General features: G+C 45.0%; 1 protein-coding gene across 1 annotated transcript in view; it reads left to right on the top strand.

Annotated features, from left to right (window-relative positions):
* Window positions 1–3057: 3057 nt before the first annotated feature.
* The window catches only part of LOC143926784 (vomeronasal type-2 receptor 26-like), a 128083-nt gene continuing 112784 nt past the window's right edge, over window positions 3058–18356 (top strand). Inside the window, exon 1 of the mRNA XM_077450831.1 lies at window positions 3058–3221. Within this exon, the coding sequence (XP_077306957.1) occupies window positions 3058–3221 (164 nt within the window). The remainder of the gene's footprint in view (window positions 3222–18356) is intronic.

Here is an 18356-nt window from a genome sequence, read left to right as displayed (position 1 = left end):
CTTTGATCTTAAAGTAGGGGTTCAAGACCTGCAACCTGGAGATTGAGTACTGTTGCGCAACCTAGGGGTGGTGGCAAAGCATAAGCTGGCTGATCGATTACGCCCACAGCCCTATATTATTTGCAAATGCTTACCTGTGCTTCCCATGTATCAGATCTGTCCTGAAGAAAAAAATTGTACCCCTAAAAACTTGGCTTTCAAACCATTTGCTGCCTATATCTGAAGCTATCCGAGTACTCCCACCTCCTTGCTTAGAACCCAGAAACCAAAAATCTGTCTCCTACTCTAAGATCGAGGATTTGTCTGGGTCGTGAACCCATACCTCAAGAGGAGAGTGATTAGGAAGAACTAACCCTTGATTGGCTATGTCTTCCCTCATCTGAGGACAACCCTAGCGTTTCTCAAGTTCCTGGAGAAAACAGTAATGAAAAATCCCCCTGGAGGAAGACAAGACTTCTGCTGTCTGAAGTTGAAGTGCCTGTGCTCATCCCTGCAAGAGAGAATGAGGAAGTTAAGATGGAGTCAAATGACTGTTTAGAGGCGTTTGATGCTGTGGAAACTCCTGATCCTCCTAATAATGAAATAGAAAGTGAGAATGTCCCTGAAACCCTAGAGGAGCCAGAACCTGAGCCAAAATCAGGATGTAGTTTGTGGGGAACAAATCGTGAGCCAGAGCCATTGGAAAGTATCTATTCTAGGTTGAGACAGAAGATCTGCCCTCCTAAAAGACTGACTTATGATACCTTTGGGGAAAATTCTGATTTACTTATTACTACCGCTCAATGTTCTAGTCAAGCACTTGCCTCCTTTATCAAACCTTTGATAGAGAATGACCGTGATCCACCTCCTGACACTACTGGGTGTGCCACTAATTTACAACTGGCCTGCCACCAAAATGATATCACCCTGCCTGATAATGTATATAGTTTTAGAAAACCCCTTTATAGGTCAATTGTTGACTGTTGCAGCCTTTGGTTTGTAAAATAACAGTTTACTTTTCTTGTGGTACAATAAAGTGATTTCACAGGTTGTGTTCTGTCTTCGGGGGCCAAAGACTTTCAAGTGGGGGGAGGATGTAGCAACAGTGGATAACTGTTACTTTACTATGCAGACAAAACCCTGTATTCTCATCTATTCCAGTGTTCCCCTAGTAATTGTCATCATATCAGTGGGCCAAACAGGAAGGATTGTGGGATTAGTAGTCTTTTGGATTAGATATTCGCATGTTGTGATATTACCCTTGGACTACACATCCCATAGATCATACTGCAACATGAACGGACCTCTGGGAAGGATTACAAAAAGCCTAGCAGATCAATGCGCACTCTCTTCCCTGGGTCTGATGGTGTGAGCACTTCTCTGCTGCTGAGAGAGAGGGCTTCAGCCTACCACGCAGTGATCGAGTGTCTCCAGCCTGGCCCCGGAGGGCCCAACTCTGGGTAGGAAGGGGGTAAAAGTGCCCACTAGGATTCCTCCTGTATTTGGGAGTCTTAGTAGTCCTTTCTTGGTCACCAGTGGACTGCAGAAACAGTAGGACTGTGACCCTGGTATACTCTGTGTGAATCTGGGGGTGGTGAGCTGGGGTGAGAAGACCTACAGCATTGTTGTTTGGGGAATTGCACATCTACCTGGTCATCAAGACAAAGAGATCTTGTGAATGGGACCAAGTGGTATTCACTGTACCATTATTGAACCTGGTTTAGAGGAATGTCCAGGAATTTTCAGAAATGGGAAAGGTCCTCTAGGACTCTCAAGAGGGCCGTGCAGCCTCCTACAAAGGCAGAAAGGCCAAAGGGGAATTTCCATGTGTAATGGATTCTTCAAGTCTGTAGAATATCCAGCAGGGATCTTTTCGGTGTTGCAGAGTCATGGTGGACAAATCCAGGTAAATCTTGATGTCAGCATTCTCATAAGAGAGTTGGATCTAATTATGTGCATTCCTGAGGATATCCTCTTTGAAGTGAAAGCTGGTCAAGCAGCACAGTCTGTTTAAAAGATTACCGAAGATTTCCATGACAGCTTGCCACAGTTGATCTTGTTCCACTGTTTCTAGGAGGACGAGGACTCGCAGATTGTTGCAATTCCCACAGTTATCCAGGTCTTCTAGATGTCTATGACGATCCCGCAGTTGTAAGGTATGAACATACTGGACAGTAAAGAGCTTATGTATGTGAGCTTCCTGGTGTGTGGTCATCATAAAAACTTCATGTACCCTATCTGCTATGGTTTGTATGTCATGGCGGAGGTCCACAATAGCTGCTGAGTTAGGGTGTCCTTTATGTCAGCCGCTACGCTATGCAGGTCACTCGGGCTAGGAGATTGCTTGGAGGCAGGGAACAATGGAGGAGGTGAGCCTCTAGCTGGCACAGCTGTATGCTAGCTCTGTGTATGGGCTGCATATGTGGAAGTTGCCGAAAATGCCACCATGTTAGAGGGCTGGGTGGGGAAGATCTCTGGATTTTGGTGGCTAAGCTGCATGCCCTGGTCCCCCCAGCTGCTGCGGGATGATTTCCAGATATGTATGCCTGGCTGGGTCTTGGCTGGAGTAGAAGACAATCCCTCTGTCGGCCAGAGCTTCAGGTCTAAGTGGCCATTTGGGTCTTCGGTCAAGGGCACGCCATGACTGATTCATTCCTATTGGATTTTCACTTTCTGTCCTGCAATATAAAAATATAATTTTATCAAAAAAATGTATATTTTTTTAGGAAGTACAGTATATCTTGAAAAGGAGAATGACTAAAAGTGTGCTGAATATGAAATAAAAGAATAAACCAACTTTATTAGCTCAGTTACACTTTATAATATATATTTTATATTTTCAGACTGAAGTTACTATAATTCCGTTCCTTGTTCTGTAGTGTAAATCGGTCACAGGCAATGTGTATAAAACTTCGGTGATTGCGTCTCCTCCTGAGTAGAGCTTCCGGTGACTGAGAAGATCTGCCGTGTGACATGAATTGTTCTCCGGTATTCTGTGTCTGTTACCTGCTGATACTCCTCCTTCCCATCACCTACTATGAAGTAGTAGTGACCCGGAGCTCAGCGCCTGGTTGTAGAATGAATATGGTAAAGCCATTGTTTGAGTACAAATATTACCAGGAGGGAGATTTCATTATCGGAGGATTAATTTCTGCTCACATGAGGAGCTGGTTTGAGAAAGATTTGAGCAAACCCACTTTTGATGATTCTGGCTCATCTAGAGCCTTTTCTCTTTGTGATGGGTAAGTTTTGTTTTATCATCTTTGCTCTCTCTGTATAACCCAACAAAGAGAAAATATAACGGTGTATCTTCATTTTTACAGTAATATTTTATGAAAGTTTGCAAATGTTTCTACTGTTGTTTTATATTTTCTCATTATCAGACTCGAGTCTTTTTGCCACCAATATACAAATACTACTAAACAAAGAAAATAATCTGTGCTGTGTGTTGTGATCTAAAATCACTGATGAATGATTAATAAACAGCTGCACTCACTGCATTGTACATCCCAATACTAAAACATAACTATCAAAAAATAAAAGTGTGTTGCCCTGTGAATATACTCAAACAAGCATATACAGGTACTCCTCACTTAACGACCAGGTTCCGTTCCAATGACCAGGTCATTAAACTAATTGGTTGTTAAATGAGGAATCACAAGTAATCAATATTTTAAGCATTTTTAACTACTGTACTGTATTGTATTGTGAAAAAAAGGTCTAAACATAAAACTGTAGCTCAATGACATTGTTTTAATTTGCTTAGTACAGAACAAACAGGAACATTCTGTACTGTACAATACAATGATGTATATAGGCGACGTTAGAGTGGGGAGAGCTGGTCATAAGTTCGAATGGTCGTTAAATGACGAGTATCTGTATTCAAATAATCAGAATCATATAGTGCTCATACACTGATGAGAAAAAAGTGCTAGAAGTTCAAAAAAGGAAACTCATCCATATATACATGTAAAGGTGTAAACATGTGCATTCATCCATAATAATATTCAATAAAGTGCCAGGTGAGGTATACAGATTGAATATTTTCAATTAACTACTTCTGGACCAAACCTTTGACACTTGTTGTTTAAGTTAAAATATTTTTTTTTTGTTTGCTAGAAAATTACATAGAACCCCCAAACATTATAGATCTTTTTTTTTTTTTTTACAAACACCCTGGAGAATAACATGGCGGTTGTTGCAATATTTTGTGGGACTTGGTATTTGTGTCTTTTAAACCCATTTTGTTTGGAAAAAATACACTTCACTGAATTAAAAAATAAGAAAATAGTAAAGTTAGCCCAATTCATATATTTTTTTTTTTTGCATATTGTGAAAGATGATGTTGCGCAGAGTAAATAGATACCCAACATGTTACGCTTTTAAATCGCGCCGGCTCATGGAATGGCGACAAATTACGGTACTTAAAAATCTCTATAGGTGTTGTTTGAAAAGTTTTAACCAGTTTAGAGTTACAGAGGAGGTCTTTCATGAGAATTTTTTCTCTCACTCTGACAATTGCAGCGATACCTCACATGTGTGATTTGAACACCGTTTACATTTGCGGGCGTGATTTAGCATTTTGGTGCATGAGAACGTGGGGACGGGACGCTTTACATTATTTAATTTTTTTATTTTAAAAAAAATCTGATCACTTTTATTGCTGTCACAGGGAATGTAAACATCCCATGTGACAGTAATAAGTGGTAACAGGTCCTCTTTATGGAGGGATCGGGGGTCTAAAAGACACCAAATCCCTCCTTTGCGATTAAAATGATTCAAAACGCCAAAACCTGCGTTTTTCTGAATACTGTCATTTTTTTTTTAATCTGCGCAATTTGCAGCCGAGTAAACCGTAAGTGGTGTTGTGATGTCACCTCCGGGTTTTTGCATCGGAGACCCGATCAGAGCTGAATCCGGCTTCATTCTGGTCTCCGACTAGCCGGCAGATTTGCCAGCTGGTCGCTCGGGCCACCTGGTGGGACAGGAGACCCGGGCAGAGCGGCGGAAGGATGCGGGGGGGGGGGGGGGGGGCGTCCCTTCCCGCGCCTCACGATAACAGCCGAGCTGCTGCTGAGCCGCATCGGTTGATATCAATAGATAGCCGACCGCCCGCTCTAAAAAAAAAAAAAAAATGGTCCCGGGGTGAAGCCTGCAACTGCGTATAATCCCGGTACAACCACTCCAACAAAATGACGCGCAGGTACGTGATTTTACATGAAGTGGTTAAAGTGACAATTATTCTTTGCAAAGTGTAAAAAAAAAACCTCGAATGATGTTCATTGAAAATTCCAAATCTTCAAATGTGGCATAAAATTGGTGAATGATAATAGACAGAGGAATCCCAATTTCAAATACTGGTGGTGACACCGGTGCTCCACACCGGCTTCATTACAGTCCAAAAGTTCTCCAAGTGATCCCTTGTCTGTGCTCCACCATATATAATAATGAATGGAGGCTTACCAGATGAGGAGACCCCGAACGAGGTCTAGCCACACATTAGTGGGCAACAAACTCCCCCCCCACTGTATGTATGCAGGTGACCCTTCCTTCCCAACCCTGGGTTGGAGGACATAGCGGTGATGGCAGCATGCCCACCAGGAAGCCGGGGGATCATTTCTGAATGCATGATGTATTCATTTTATTTGTGAATGACTACAACTAAGAGGACGCATTATCGGTGATCTTTGGGTGACACATCTATAATACGGGTCCTGTGAAGGCAGGGCCGGATTAACATAGGGGCTATTGGAGCTGCAGCCAGGGCCGGATTAACATAGGGGCTATTGGAGCTGCAGCCAGGGCCGGATTAACATAGGGGCTATTGGAGCTGCAGCCAGGGCCGGATTAACATAGGGGCTATTGGAGCTGCAGCTCCAGGCCACTTTCTCAAGATAGGCCCATTTGCAGAAACAAAAAACAAAAATATCGACTTTGAGGATTGTAGCTCGGTGAACATTAGTCGCAGAGACCCCACATTTGGGGGGTAGGTAGATAAAGACCCACTCCAGCACTGGTTAAAATATGGGTCAGCTATGATCTATGGTTCCGGAGATACGGGGCTCCTTGCACAGCCTGTCAGACGCTACATACAGAGCGGCAGTATAAATACAAGCTGGAACACTCTGCAGCAGACGGAGAGGATGACCTCACAGAGCTTATAATAATTATTTGTATATTACTTATGATAATTAACCCCTTGCCACCCAGGCCCATTCTGAGACTTCTCTCCTACATGTAAAAATCATCATTTTTTTTATGCTAGAAAATGACTCAGAACCCTCAAGCATTATATATTGTGTTAGCAGAGACCCTATGGAATAAAATGGTAGTCTTTGCAACTTTTTATGTTACACAATATTTGCGCAGCAATTTTTCAAACTTTTTTTTGTAAAGAAACTTGTTCATTCATAAAAAAAACCCACTAAAGTTAGCACGATTTTTTGTTGTGTACTAAGCGATGCTTTACATTTTTTTTACAGGTTACATGTTTAGAGTTACAGAGGAGGTCTAGTGCTAGAATTATTGCTCTCACTCTAATGATGGTGGCGTATGTAACCTGCGTGTATCTGGCTCTGATACTAACCAGTGCCTACCCAGGGACTGACTAGTATCTCTCCCCAGCCTGTCCCCACAAACCCTCTCACCTGCTGACCTGTGAATGGGGCGATCACTCCCGCAGGGTTATTGTGTTCTGCCAGTCAATACAATGATTAGTGTTGCTAATTATAGCTGGCAGCACTGATTGTTTTGGGGAAAACCTGACAGGCTGGTTGTACTCAAGTCAGTTAATAGGTTGACTTCTGTAAAACCAGCTAGCCCATTCATAGATCGACTATGGCTGGTCTCTGCTTAATTGGTGTAATTTCAATCCATCTATGGCCCACTTAACCACTACGCAGTCCCTAAACATCCTTCCACAAACCTTTACATTTTTCCTTCCCAGATTACTTCACCCTCCTCTCCTATACATAGTGCCCACTGTCCTACTCTCCACACTTCTCTCCTATACATAGTGCCCACTGTCATACTCTCCACACTTCTCTCCTATACATAGTGCCCACTGTCATACTCTCCACACTTCTCTCCTATACATAGTGCCCACTGTCCTACTCTCCACACTTCTCTCCTATACATAGTGCCCACTGTCATACTCTCCACACTTCTCTCCTATACATAGTGCCCACTGTCATACTCTCCACACTTCTCTCCTATACATAGTGCCCACTGTCATACTCTCCACACTTCTCTCCTATACATAACGCCCGCTGTCATATCCTACACACTCCTCTCTTGTACATAGTTCCCGCTGTCATACACCTCTCTCCGGTACATAGTGCCCACTGTCGTACCCTCCACACTCCTCTCCTATACATAGTGCCCACCGTCATACCCTCCACACTCCTCTTTAAAATTATACTGAATATCCTCAATGTTACCAGCTCTAGAATGGGCACTTTTGTTAGTTCAACTAAAGGAAATCTCACAGTCCTCATATTTGTTCTGCCCCATTATTAGTACTTATTTCATTTTGTAATTACTATTGTGATATATAGAGGAACACGGGGGATGTCAGCTACTCTAAATATAGCACTTGTAAAAAAAGCGTCCCTGAAAATATTTTTGAAATGTTGACAACTATGCACTTAGGCACTGCCCAAGGGCCACAGGGTCAGTAGGGGGCCCCATGAGAGGCTCCTGTGATATTAAAGTGGTAGTAAACTTTTCTAACATTACTACTTTTTAGAGGCCCTGGGGTAGGTTACGCCATAATGTACAAGTATGCCCAGCATATTAGCACATTAGGGTACACTTACCTGTCAGACTGAGCCCTCCAGTGCTGTGCTGTGATCAGTCCGGCGGGGCCCGGGCACTTCCATCTTCACCCGGACTTCCTTCTGGGTTCTGTGCCTTCCATCACTTGCCTTGGCCAGGCTGCGTTGATGTCATTCCCACACATGCTCATGTGCATCCTCTCTCCCATCCCCCCTTTATCTCTCATCCTCCCTCCCTTACCCCTCACACCTCTTTCATCCCCTTTCTCTCTCTCTCTCTTTAATTTAATTTGTTATAACAAAAAATAGTTTGCATTTTTATTTATTTATTGTTTATAAAAGGCCCCACCAAAATCCTCATCACCAGGCCCATGATGTTCCTAATCTGGCCCTGAAGGGGCATACACAAGGCAATAAATGACAGCACAGCCCCCTCCCTCTCTCCTGGCAGAATCAGGGACCATCTAGTCTACTTGTCAGTCTGCAGGAGACGTCTATAAGGACAAACATGACTATTTATCAGAAGTTCCAGCACGGCCTGATGACAAAATATGATGGAAGTCCCATTTATTATATGTATATTAATCCAAAAAATTGTGTTGGGCTGTGAATATACGCAAACAAACATACATTATATTACCAAAAGTATTTACACACACATTTAATGGCATCCCAGTCTTAGTCCGTAGGGTTCAATATTAAGTTGGCTCACCCTTTGCAGCTATAACAGCTTCAACTCTTGTGGGAAGGCCGTCCACAAGGTTTAGGAGGGTGTCTATACGAATGTTTGACCATTCTTCCACGAGTGCATTTGTGAGGTCAGGCACTGATGTTGGACAAGAAAGCCTGACTCCGCCACAATTCATCCCAAATGTCTTCTATCAGGTTGAGGTTCTTTATGGACCTTGCTATGTGCACTGGTCCAAATCATTTGGTGAAGGGGGAGATTATGGTGGGGGGGGGGGTTGTTTTTCAGGGGTTGGGCTTGGCCCCTTAGTTCCAGTTTGGAACAATTTTATAGTCCCAACTTTGTGGGAACAGTTTGGGGACGGCCCCTTCCTGTTCCAACATGACTGCACACCAGTGCACAAATCAAGGTCCATAAAGACATGGATGAGCAAGTTTGGGGTGGAGGAACTTGACTGGCCCGCACAGAGTCCTGACCTCAACCCAATAGAACACCTTTGGGATATATTAGAGCGGAGACTGTGAGCCAGGCCTTCTCTTCCAGCATCAGTGCCCGACCTCACAAATGTGCTTCTGGAAGAATGGTCAATCATTCCCATAGACACATCTCCTAAACCTTGTGGACGGCCTTCCCAGAAGAGTTGAAGCTGTTATAGACGAGAAGGCCTGGCTCTTAGTCTCCACTCTAATTCATCCCAGAGGTGTTCTATCGGGTTGAGGTCAGGGTTCTGTGCAGGCCAGTCAAGTTCCTCCACCCCAAACTCGCTCATCCGTGTCTTTATGGATCTTGCTTTATTGGTGATGGTCAAACATTCCCATAGACACACTCCTAAACCTTGTGGACGCCCTTCCCAGAAAAGTTGAAGCTGTCATAGCTGCAATGGGTGGAGCCAACTCAACATCGAACCCTACAGACTAAGACCGGGATGCCATTATAGTTCATGTGTGTGTAAAGACAGATGTACCAATACTTTTGACAATATAGTGTATATTCAAATAATCAAAATCATGAAGGTTCATACACTGATGAGAATAAAGTGTTATAAGTGTAAAAAAAGGGAAATTCATCCATATATACATGTAAAGGTGTAACATGTGCATTCATCAATAATAATATTCAATAAAGGGCCAGGTGAGGTGAACAGATTGAATATTTTCAATAAAAGTGTCAGTTATTCTGTGCAAAGCATAAAAAACCTCAAATAATGTTCATTCAAAATGCCAAATCTTCAAATGTGGCATAAAATTGGTAAGTTATATAGACAGAGGAATCCCAATTCCAAAAGTGCTCCAAGTAACCCCTTGTCTGTGCTCCACCATTAGAGAGGGACGAACTTCCGACGGGATGTTTCACGAACGCAGCCGAAAGTTCGCGAACCGCAAAGTTTGCGGCGGGCCCCATTGACTTCAAATTAAAATTAAAATTTTAAAAACCTACAGGTCATATTTGCAGCCACAAAATAATTACTAGCTGTGCACACATAGTCCCACCACATGGCCACTGACATAACACATGTATGAAGTGAATCTGGGATCGACAACTATAAGCATTCTTTTTTTATCTGTGAAATTTTGACAATTCAGAACTCAGGAGCGCATGAAGACAATGGAGGAGAGGAAAGGTCAGGGTAGGCTATGAAGAGGGTACAGGAGATGATCACCAGCACCGTGATAGAGTGCATTGACACCAGCACCGTGATATAGAGCACTGACGCCAGCGCCGTGATATAGAGCACTGACGCCAGCACCGTGATATAGAGCACTGACGCCAGCACCGTGATATAGAGCACTGACGCCAGCACCGTGATATAGAGCACTGACGCCAGCACCGTGATATAGAGCACTGACACCAGCACCGTGATATAGAGCACTGACACCAGCACCGTGATATGGAGTGCACTGACACCAGCACCGTGATATAGAGCACTGACGCCAGCACCGTGATATAGAGCACTGACGCCAGCACCGTGATATAGAGCACTGACACCAGCACCGTGATATGGAGTGCACTGACACCAGCACCGTGATATAGAGCACTGACACCAGCACCGTGATATAGAGCACTGACGCCAGCACCGTGATATAGAGCACTGACGCCAGCACCGTGATATAGAGCACTGACGCCAGCACCGTGATATAGAGCACTGACGCCAGCACCGTGATATGGAGTGCACTGACACCAGCACCGTGATAGAGAGCACTGACACCAGCACCGTGATATAGAGCACCGACACCAGCACTGTGATATAGAGCACTGACACCAGCACCGTGATAGAGTGCACTGACACCAGCACCGTGATAGAGTGCACTGACACCAGCACCGTGATATAGAGCACTGACACCAGCACTGTGATATAGTGCACTGACACCAGCACCGTGATAGAGAGCACTGACCCCAGCACCGTGATATAGAGCACTGACACCAGCACCGTGATAGAGAGCACTGAGACCACACCAGCACCGAGATAGAGAGCACTGACACCACACCAGCACCATGATAGAGAGCACTGACACCAGCATCGAGATAGAGAGCACTGACAGCAGCACTGATACCAGCAACTCGCTGCTGGGCCCCAAAATATGACACAGCTCAACCTCTTCAAACAGGAGGGTACGGGCATATAGTACAGTGTGCTTTTTTTGTACAAGGAAGTGAGCCAAATGTAGAAAAAAGGTCAATGTGCTCGATTAAATAAATTGTTTATAGAATTATGCATATACATGGTCTACTGGTCACATGTGTTGAATTCCTCCGAGATCCATGCCTCATTCATTTTTATAAATGTGAGGTAGTCAACACTGTCGTGAGCTAGCCGTGTGCGCTTATCGGTCACGATCCCCCCTGCTGCGCTGAACGTCCTTTCGGACAGGACGCTGGACGAGGGACAAGCCAACAGTTCCATTGCAAATTGGGCAAGCTCTGGCCAGAGGTCAAGCCTGCCCACCCAGTAGTCCAGGGGTTCATCACTCCTCAGAGCGTCCACATCAGCCGTTAACCTGATGTAGTCGGACACCTGACGGTCTAGACGTTCCCTGATGCTGGATCCGGATGAGACCTGTCGATGGGTCGGCTGAAAGAATGACCTCATATCAGAAGTCACCAACACATCTTCAAACCGCCCTCTTCTTGCAGGCACTGTTGGATTGGTACCCGTAACTCCTTCTCAGAATGCAGCATTTCTCGAAGCAAGGTCTGTAAGTGCTCCATTCTGACAGCCCTCTGTGATGGCGGTAACATTTCCGCCATTTTGTGTTTGTACCGGGGGTCTAAGTACGTTGCCACACAGTACTGGTCCTTGACCCTTATGCTTTTTATACAGGGGTCCCTATTAAAACACTGAAGCATGAAGGCCCCCATTTGCACTAAACTGGAAGCGGTGTGGTGGCCTGGCTCCTGCTCATCATCCAGGATAATGTTGTCCTCCTCGTTCTCCTCTCCCCATCCACACACAACAACAGGATCCCAGAAAGGTTTAAAGCATGCTCTTCTTGCTCCTCCTCATCAGCCCCGACACCATCCTCCTCTGACTCCTCTTCAGACTCCTGTTGTTGACTTGTCTCAGATAGAGTAGCCCCCCTGGGAATTCATCCAGCATTGCGACTTCCTCATCTTCCTGCTCCTCCATGGCTTGATCAATGACACGACGCAATGCACGCTCCATAAAGAAGGCATAAGGTACCATGTCACTGATGGCGCCATGGCTGCGACTGACCAGTTTGGTGATCTCCTCAAATGGCCGCAGAAGTCTGCATGTGTCGTGCATGAGCAGCCACTGGTGTGGTGAAAAAAAAACCAGCTCCCCAGAACCTGTTCTGCCACAGAGTTCATACAGGTAGACGTTAACTGCACGTTTCTGCTGGAGCAGCCTATCAAGCATATAGAAGGTTGAGTTCCATCACGTCGGGCAATCGTAAATAAGACGTCTGACCGACAGATTGTGTTGCTGCTGAATGTCAGCAAGGCGAGCCATGGCCGTGTAAGATCTTCTGAAATGGGCCGAGATTTTCCTTGCCTGCCGCAAGATGTCCTGGACCCCAGGGTATTTGACAACGAACCGCTGCACGACCAAGTTTAAGACGTGTGCCATGATTTTGCCCTGTTTCAATGCGCTAAGCAGATCGGCACCGTTGTCACACACCACTTTACCAAGTGTCAAATTGAGCGGTGTTAGCCACTGATCTGCCTGTGAACGCAGAGCTGAAAGGAGTGCTGGGCCAGTGTGGCTCTTGGCTTCCACGCACAACAGACGCAGTACGGCATGGCAATGTCTCACCTGGCATGTCGAATAGGTCCTGGGGAGCTTCGGCGGCGCAGCGGAAGAGACGCTAGCAGCGGAAAAGGAGGAGTCAGCTGAGGAGGAGAGAGAGGTGGATGGAGTAGGAGGAGGAGAAGAGCCAGGCCTGCATGCAATCCGTGGCGGTAAAACCAAATCTACACGGGTGCCACGGGTTACATGCTTGGTGGCCGTCAGAAGGTTCACCCAGTGGGCAGTAAAAGTGATATACCTTCCCTGCCCATGTTTGCTAGACCACGTGTCTGGTCAGATGTATCTTGGCACCGACACTGTGTGCCAGAGATACATTCACTTGCCGCTGAACATGGCCATAGAGCTCTGGGATGCCCTTCTGTGAGAAATACTTCCTTCCTGGGACCTTCCATGTTCCAATGGCCACAAATTTTCGAAAGGCCTCCGAGTCCACCATTTTATATGGCAGTAGTTGGTGGGCTATGAGTTCTGACAAGCCAGCCGTCAACCGTTGGGCAAGAGGGTTATCCAGCGTCATAATTTTTTTACGCTCGAACATTAGGCCCATGGAAGCCTGCCTTTTTGCAGAAAAATGTGAGCTTGCCATGATGGAAGGTGGAGTGGAGGACAATTGTGAGGAGAGAGGAGAAGGAGAAGTAGAAGAGGAGGCTGGATGGTGAGAGCCTGGAGTGTGACTTTGTGTGTTCCGTTGCTCCCACTGGGCTCGGTGAAGGCAGCTTATGTGCCTTCTTAAGGCGGTCGTCCCTAGGTGAGTGTTGGGCTTACCGCGACTTATGCGTTGACTGCAAAGATTGCAGATGGCAACACTATTGTCATCAGCGGACAGGTTAAAAAAAGCCCACACTGCGGAGCCATGTGCCGGCGTCCTGGGAGCGCCAGATGTGACTGTACATGGTTGATGCCTCGCTCCTGATACATTAGCAGTCTGCTTTGTCCCTCCTGTGCAATTTAAGTTCTTCCTGCTTCTCCTCCCTATCTGCTGGTCCATATCTCCCTCTGTAGATAAAGGAGAAAAAGGAGAGAAAGGGGCGCCTCTGGGTGTCATCTCATCGCGTTGTTCCTGTTCCTCTCACATGCTGTCCACTGCAGGTGTTTTGTATGAAGCAGCCGGCTTGTGGTGGACACGAGATGTGCGGTCTTCAAAACGAGGCTTGGGAGGCAGAGACGACCAGGGCGCGGGGCTGTGACGTCAGCGGGTATGCGACGCGTTTCTTGAGCGTGCGGGTCGAGATTGTCGGACGACCGCGCTCTTTCATCAGGCAGAATCAGAAAAAAATGCAGGGGACTCAGGATATAAATAGGGGCAGGCTAAGGGCAGTGGGCGGGGCTACAATCGAGTATGAGAAGGAAAACAATGAGTAATGAGGGGAGAGGGAAGTGGGATGAGTAATGAGGGGAGAGGGAAGTGGGAGAGAGAGGGAGCTGGAGCGGCTTAGTATAAGGAGGAAGTCAACGTCTATGGTGAAATCTTATGTACATATCGGTAAAGATATCTATGGGATAAAATCCTATTTGGAAAAAATCAAAGAATGGATGGAAGAATGAGTAAACAAAGGGGGATGGAAGGAAGATAAAAAATTGATATTAAAAATGGGTAAAAAGGCTTAAAAAACTTAGAAAGGAAGGTAAAAAGAGAGGAGCATACATGGAGTGTGTAGATATAATTATATTGGAGATTGGACGTGCAGGACATATGTGTTATAAGGGAATAAAAATAAAAATAGTGTATGTGTATAGACACATACACACATACACGTGTAGATCCGTACGCTTATCAGTGTTTTAATGTAATTAATAATGTTATTCTAAGCGTATTGTATACAATAAAATGAGAATTAAAAAACAGAAGTATAATCAGGAAAGCACACATATATGCCTACATGGACACATGTGTGTATGTGTGTGAGCACATACATGAGTGTGGGGCGCGGAGATAGGAAAAAAGGGGTACGAGGGAGTGGATTACGGGGGGGGGAGGGGAGGAAATAAAAATGGGGGGGGAGGGGGAAAGGGAAAAAAGGGGGGGGGAGGGGGGAAAAGGGGGGGGGAAAGGGAAAGGGAGAGGGAGGGGGGGGCGGCAAAAAGAGGGGGGGTGGACGGGGGGGGAAGTATTACACAAATACAAAATCATAACAATAATTTTCTAAAAGAAATGCATGGGTACATATACAAGCCAATATCAGTGCATGATTCTTTGCAAGGAGAAGACAGAGTATAATCGCTTGAGAGATGCAGTAACGGTGGAAACAATATGTATACTAATATATTTTCCATAACTATCGGTAGCTAGAGCAAGCAGATAGATTGAGAGGATATCTATATAGATGGAAGGATATTTTTTGTGGAATCATGTTGTATGATAGAGACCGCACTATGGACAAGGGGTGTCTGGTATGGGGCAGTTTGAGCTCTACAACAGATGATAACGGGTTGGTTATATCAGAGGATGGTGGCAATTTCGATACACTCGTTGATTCCCCCTGGGGAGAGTGCGTCGAGAGTGTAGATCCAGAAGGTTTCGCGGGAGCATAATTTTTTAAACCTTTCCGCTGAAGGGAGATGGTTGGGGATCTGCTCAATAACCCAGACCTTGAGACCTGATGTGGACCCCTTATGACAGAGGGCGAAGTGTCTGGGCACGCTATGGGGGTCTGTGCCTCCTTCTATTAGTCTACGATGCTCACCGAAACGTTGTCTGAGAGTCCTAATGGTTCTCCCTACATATATGAGACCACAGGGACAACTCAGACCATATATTACGAAATCGGATGAGCAGTTGTAAAATTCTTTTAGTTCATAGGTTTTGCCTTTGGTGGTAAATTCTTTTTGTCCATGTTTGACAAATTTGCATGTTTTGCAAAGTGCTTTGTGGCATTGATACATCCCAGTTAGAGGTATCAGTTGGAGGGTTTTGGGAAAAATGGATTGAGTTTTTAATTTGCTGGGTGCGATTTTGTTCCTCAAGTTTGGGGCCCTGCGGTAAGTGACAGATGGTCGGGCTGGGAGTTCAGTTTTTAGGTGGGGGTCCTGCTGTAGGATATTCCAGTGTTTTTTTTAAATTCTTTCCATAGTTTTATGTTCATTGTGAAAAGTGGTGATGAATCTACTAGAGAAATTCTGTGGGGGGCGGTCTGTTTTTGTTGCAGTTTTTTCTGAGAGGCACTGTTTGAAAGCGTTTTCTATAAGGGGTGCAGGATAGTTTTTTTCTTTAAATTTAGTTTTCAAGGTGTTACTGGATTCGATATAGTCGATTTGTTTGGTGCAGTTTTGCCTTAGGCGCCAAAATTGTCCCTTTGGGATGTTTTTAATCCATTTTGGATAGTGACAGCTATTAAAGTGAAGGTAGGAGTTGCCCGCGGTTGGTTTTGTATAATTTTTTGAGATAATAGCATGACCTTCGTGTCCCAGTTCTAGGTCTAAGAATGCTATGGTCTCGCAGTTGGTATTAGACGTGAAGGATAGGCCATAGGGGTTATTGTTACAATGTTGAACAAAGGGGGGGATTAAGTCAGCTGCTCCATCCCAGATGAGGATAAGGTCGTCTATGTATCTACCGAAAAAGATTATGTTTTCTGAAAAAGGATTATTTTTGTAGATGTAGTGGGACTCCCAGAAGCCCATCGCAAGGTTCGCATATGAGGGCGCAAAATTGGCGCCCATAGCTGTACCTTGGATCTGTTGGTAAAAGTCACCGTTGAAGGTAAAATAATTATGTGTCAAACAAAAATTAACGGCCTTTAGCACAAAGTCCGCTTGCCTCATATTCATTAGGGGGTCATTGATTAAGGAGTTTTCAATCGCTTTTAGGCCAAAGTCATGTGGGATGGAGGTATATAGTGAACTGACATCCAGGGAGAGCCAGGTATATGACGTTTCCCATCTGTAAGGGGCCAGGAGTTCTAGGAGGTGACGACCATCGCGGATATAGGATTGCAGTTGTGTCACCAAGGGCTGTAGGAATTGATCAATGTATAAACTGAAGCCTGTGGTGACACTATCCATAGCAGCCACAATTGGTCGGCCAGGAGGGTGGTGGAGATTTTTGTGTACCGGTACTTCTACCATCTACCATCTACCCAAAGTACACAAAAATCTCCACCACCCTCCTGGCCGACCAATTGTGGCTGCTATGGATAGTGTCACCACAGGCTTCAGTTTATACATTGATCAATTCCTACAGCCCTTGGTGACACAACTGCAATCCTATATCCGCGATGGTCGTCACCTCCTAGAACTCCTGGCCCCTTACAGATGGGAAACGTCATATACCTGGCTCTCCCTGGATGTCAGTTCACTATATACCTCCATCCCACATGACTTTGGCCTAAAAGCGATTGAAAACTCCTTAATCAATGACCCCCTAATGAATATGAGGCAAGCGGACTTTGTGCTAAAGGCCGTTAATTTTTGTTTGACACATAACTATTTTACCTTCAACGGTGACTTTTACCAACAGATCCAAGGTACAGCTATGGGCGCCAATTTTGCGCCCTCATATGCGAACCTTGCGATGGGCTTCTGGGAGTCCCACTACATCTACAAAAATAATCCTTTTTCAGAAAACATAATCTTTTTCGGTAGGTACATAGACGACCTTATCCTCATCTGGGATGGAGCAGCTGACTTAATCCCCCCCTTTGTTCAACATTGTAACAATAACCCCTATGGCCTATCCTTCACGTCTAATACCAACTGCGAGACCATAGCATTCTTAGACCTAGAACTGGGACACGAAGGTCATGCTATTATCTCAAAAAATTATACAAAACCAACCGCGGGCAACTCCTACCTTCACTTTAATAGCTGTCACTATCCAAAATGGATTAAAAACATCCCAAAGGGACAATTTTGGCGCCTAAGGCAAAACTGCACCAAACAAATCGACTATATCGAATCCAGTAACACCTTGAAAACTAAATTTAAAGAAAAAAACTATCCTGCACCCCTTATAGAAAACGCTTTCAAACAGTGTCTTTCAGAAAAAACTGCAACAAAAACAGACCGCCCCCCACAGAATTTCTCTAGTAGATTCATCACCACTTTTCACAATGAACATAAAACTATGGAAAGAATTTTAAAAAAACACTGGAATATCCTACAGCAGGACCCCCACCTAAAAACTGAACTCCCAGCCCGACCATCTGTCACTTACCGCAGGGCCCAAAACTTGAGGAACAAAATCGCACCCAGCAAATTAAAAACTCAATCCATTTTTCCCAAAACCCTCCAACTGATACCTCTAACTGGGATGTATCAATGCCACAAAGCACTTTGCAAAACATGCAAATTTGTCAAACACGGACAAAAAGAATTTACCACCAAAGGCAAAACCTATGAACTAAAAGAATTTTACAACTGCTCATCCGATTTCGTAATATATGGTCTGAGTTGTCCCTGTGGTCTCATATATGTAGGGAGAACCATTAGGACTCTCAGACAACGTTTCGGTGAGCATCGTAGACTAATAGAAGGAGGCACAGACCCCCATAGCGTGCCCAGACACTTCGCCCTCTGTCATAAGGGGTCCACATCAGGTCTCAAGGTCTGGGTTATTGAGCAGATCCCCAACCATCTCCCTTCAGCGGAAAGGTTTAAAAAATTATGCTCCCGCGAAACCTTCTGGATCTACACTCTCGACGCACTCTCC

Source organism: Lithobates pipiens, unplaced genomic scaffold (assembly GCF_037356315.1).
Source record: "Lithobates pipiens isolate NorthernLeopardFrog02 unplaced genomic scaffold, aLitPip1_a1.2 Scaffold_23, whole genome shotgun sequence".
Classification (NCBI taxonomy): Eukaryota; Metazoa; Chordata; class Amphibia; order Anura; family Ranidae; genus Lithobates; species Lithobates pipiens.
This window is presented reverse-complemented; position numbering and strand designations above follow the sequence as displayed.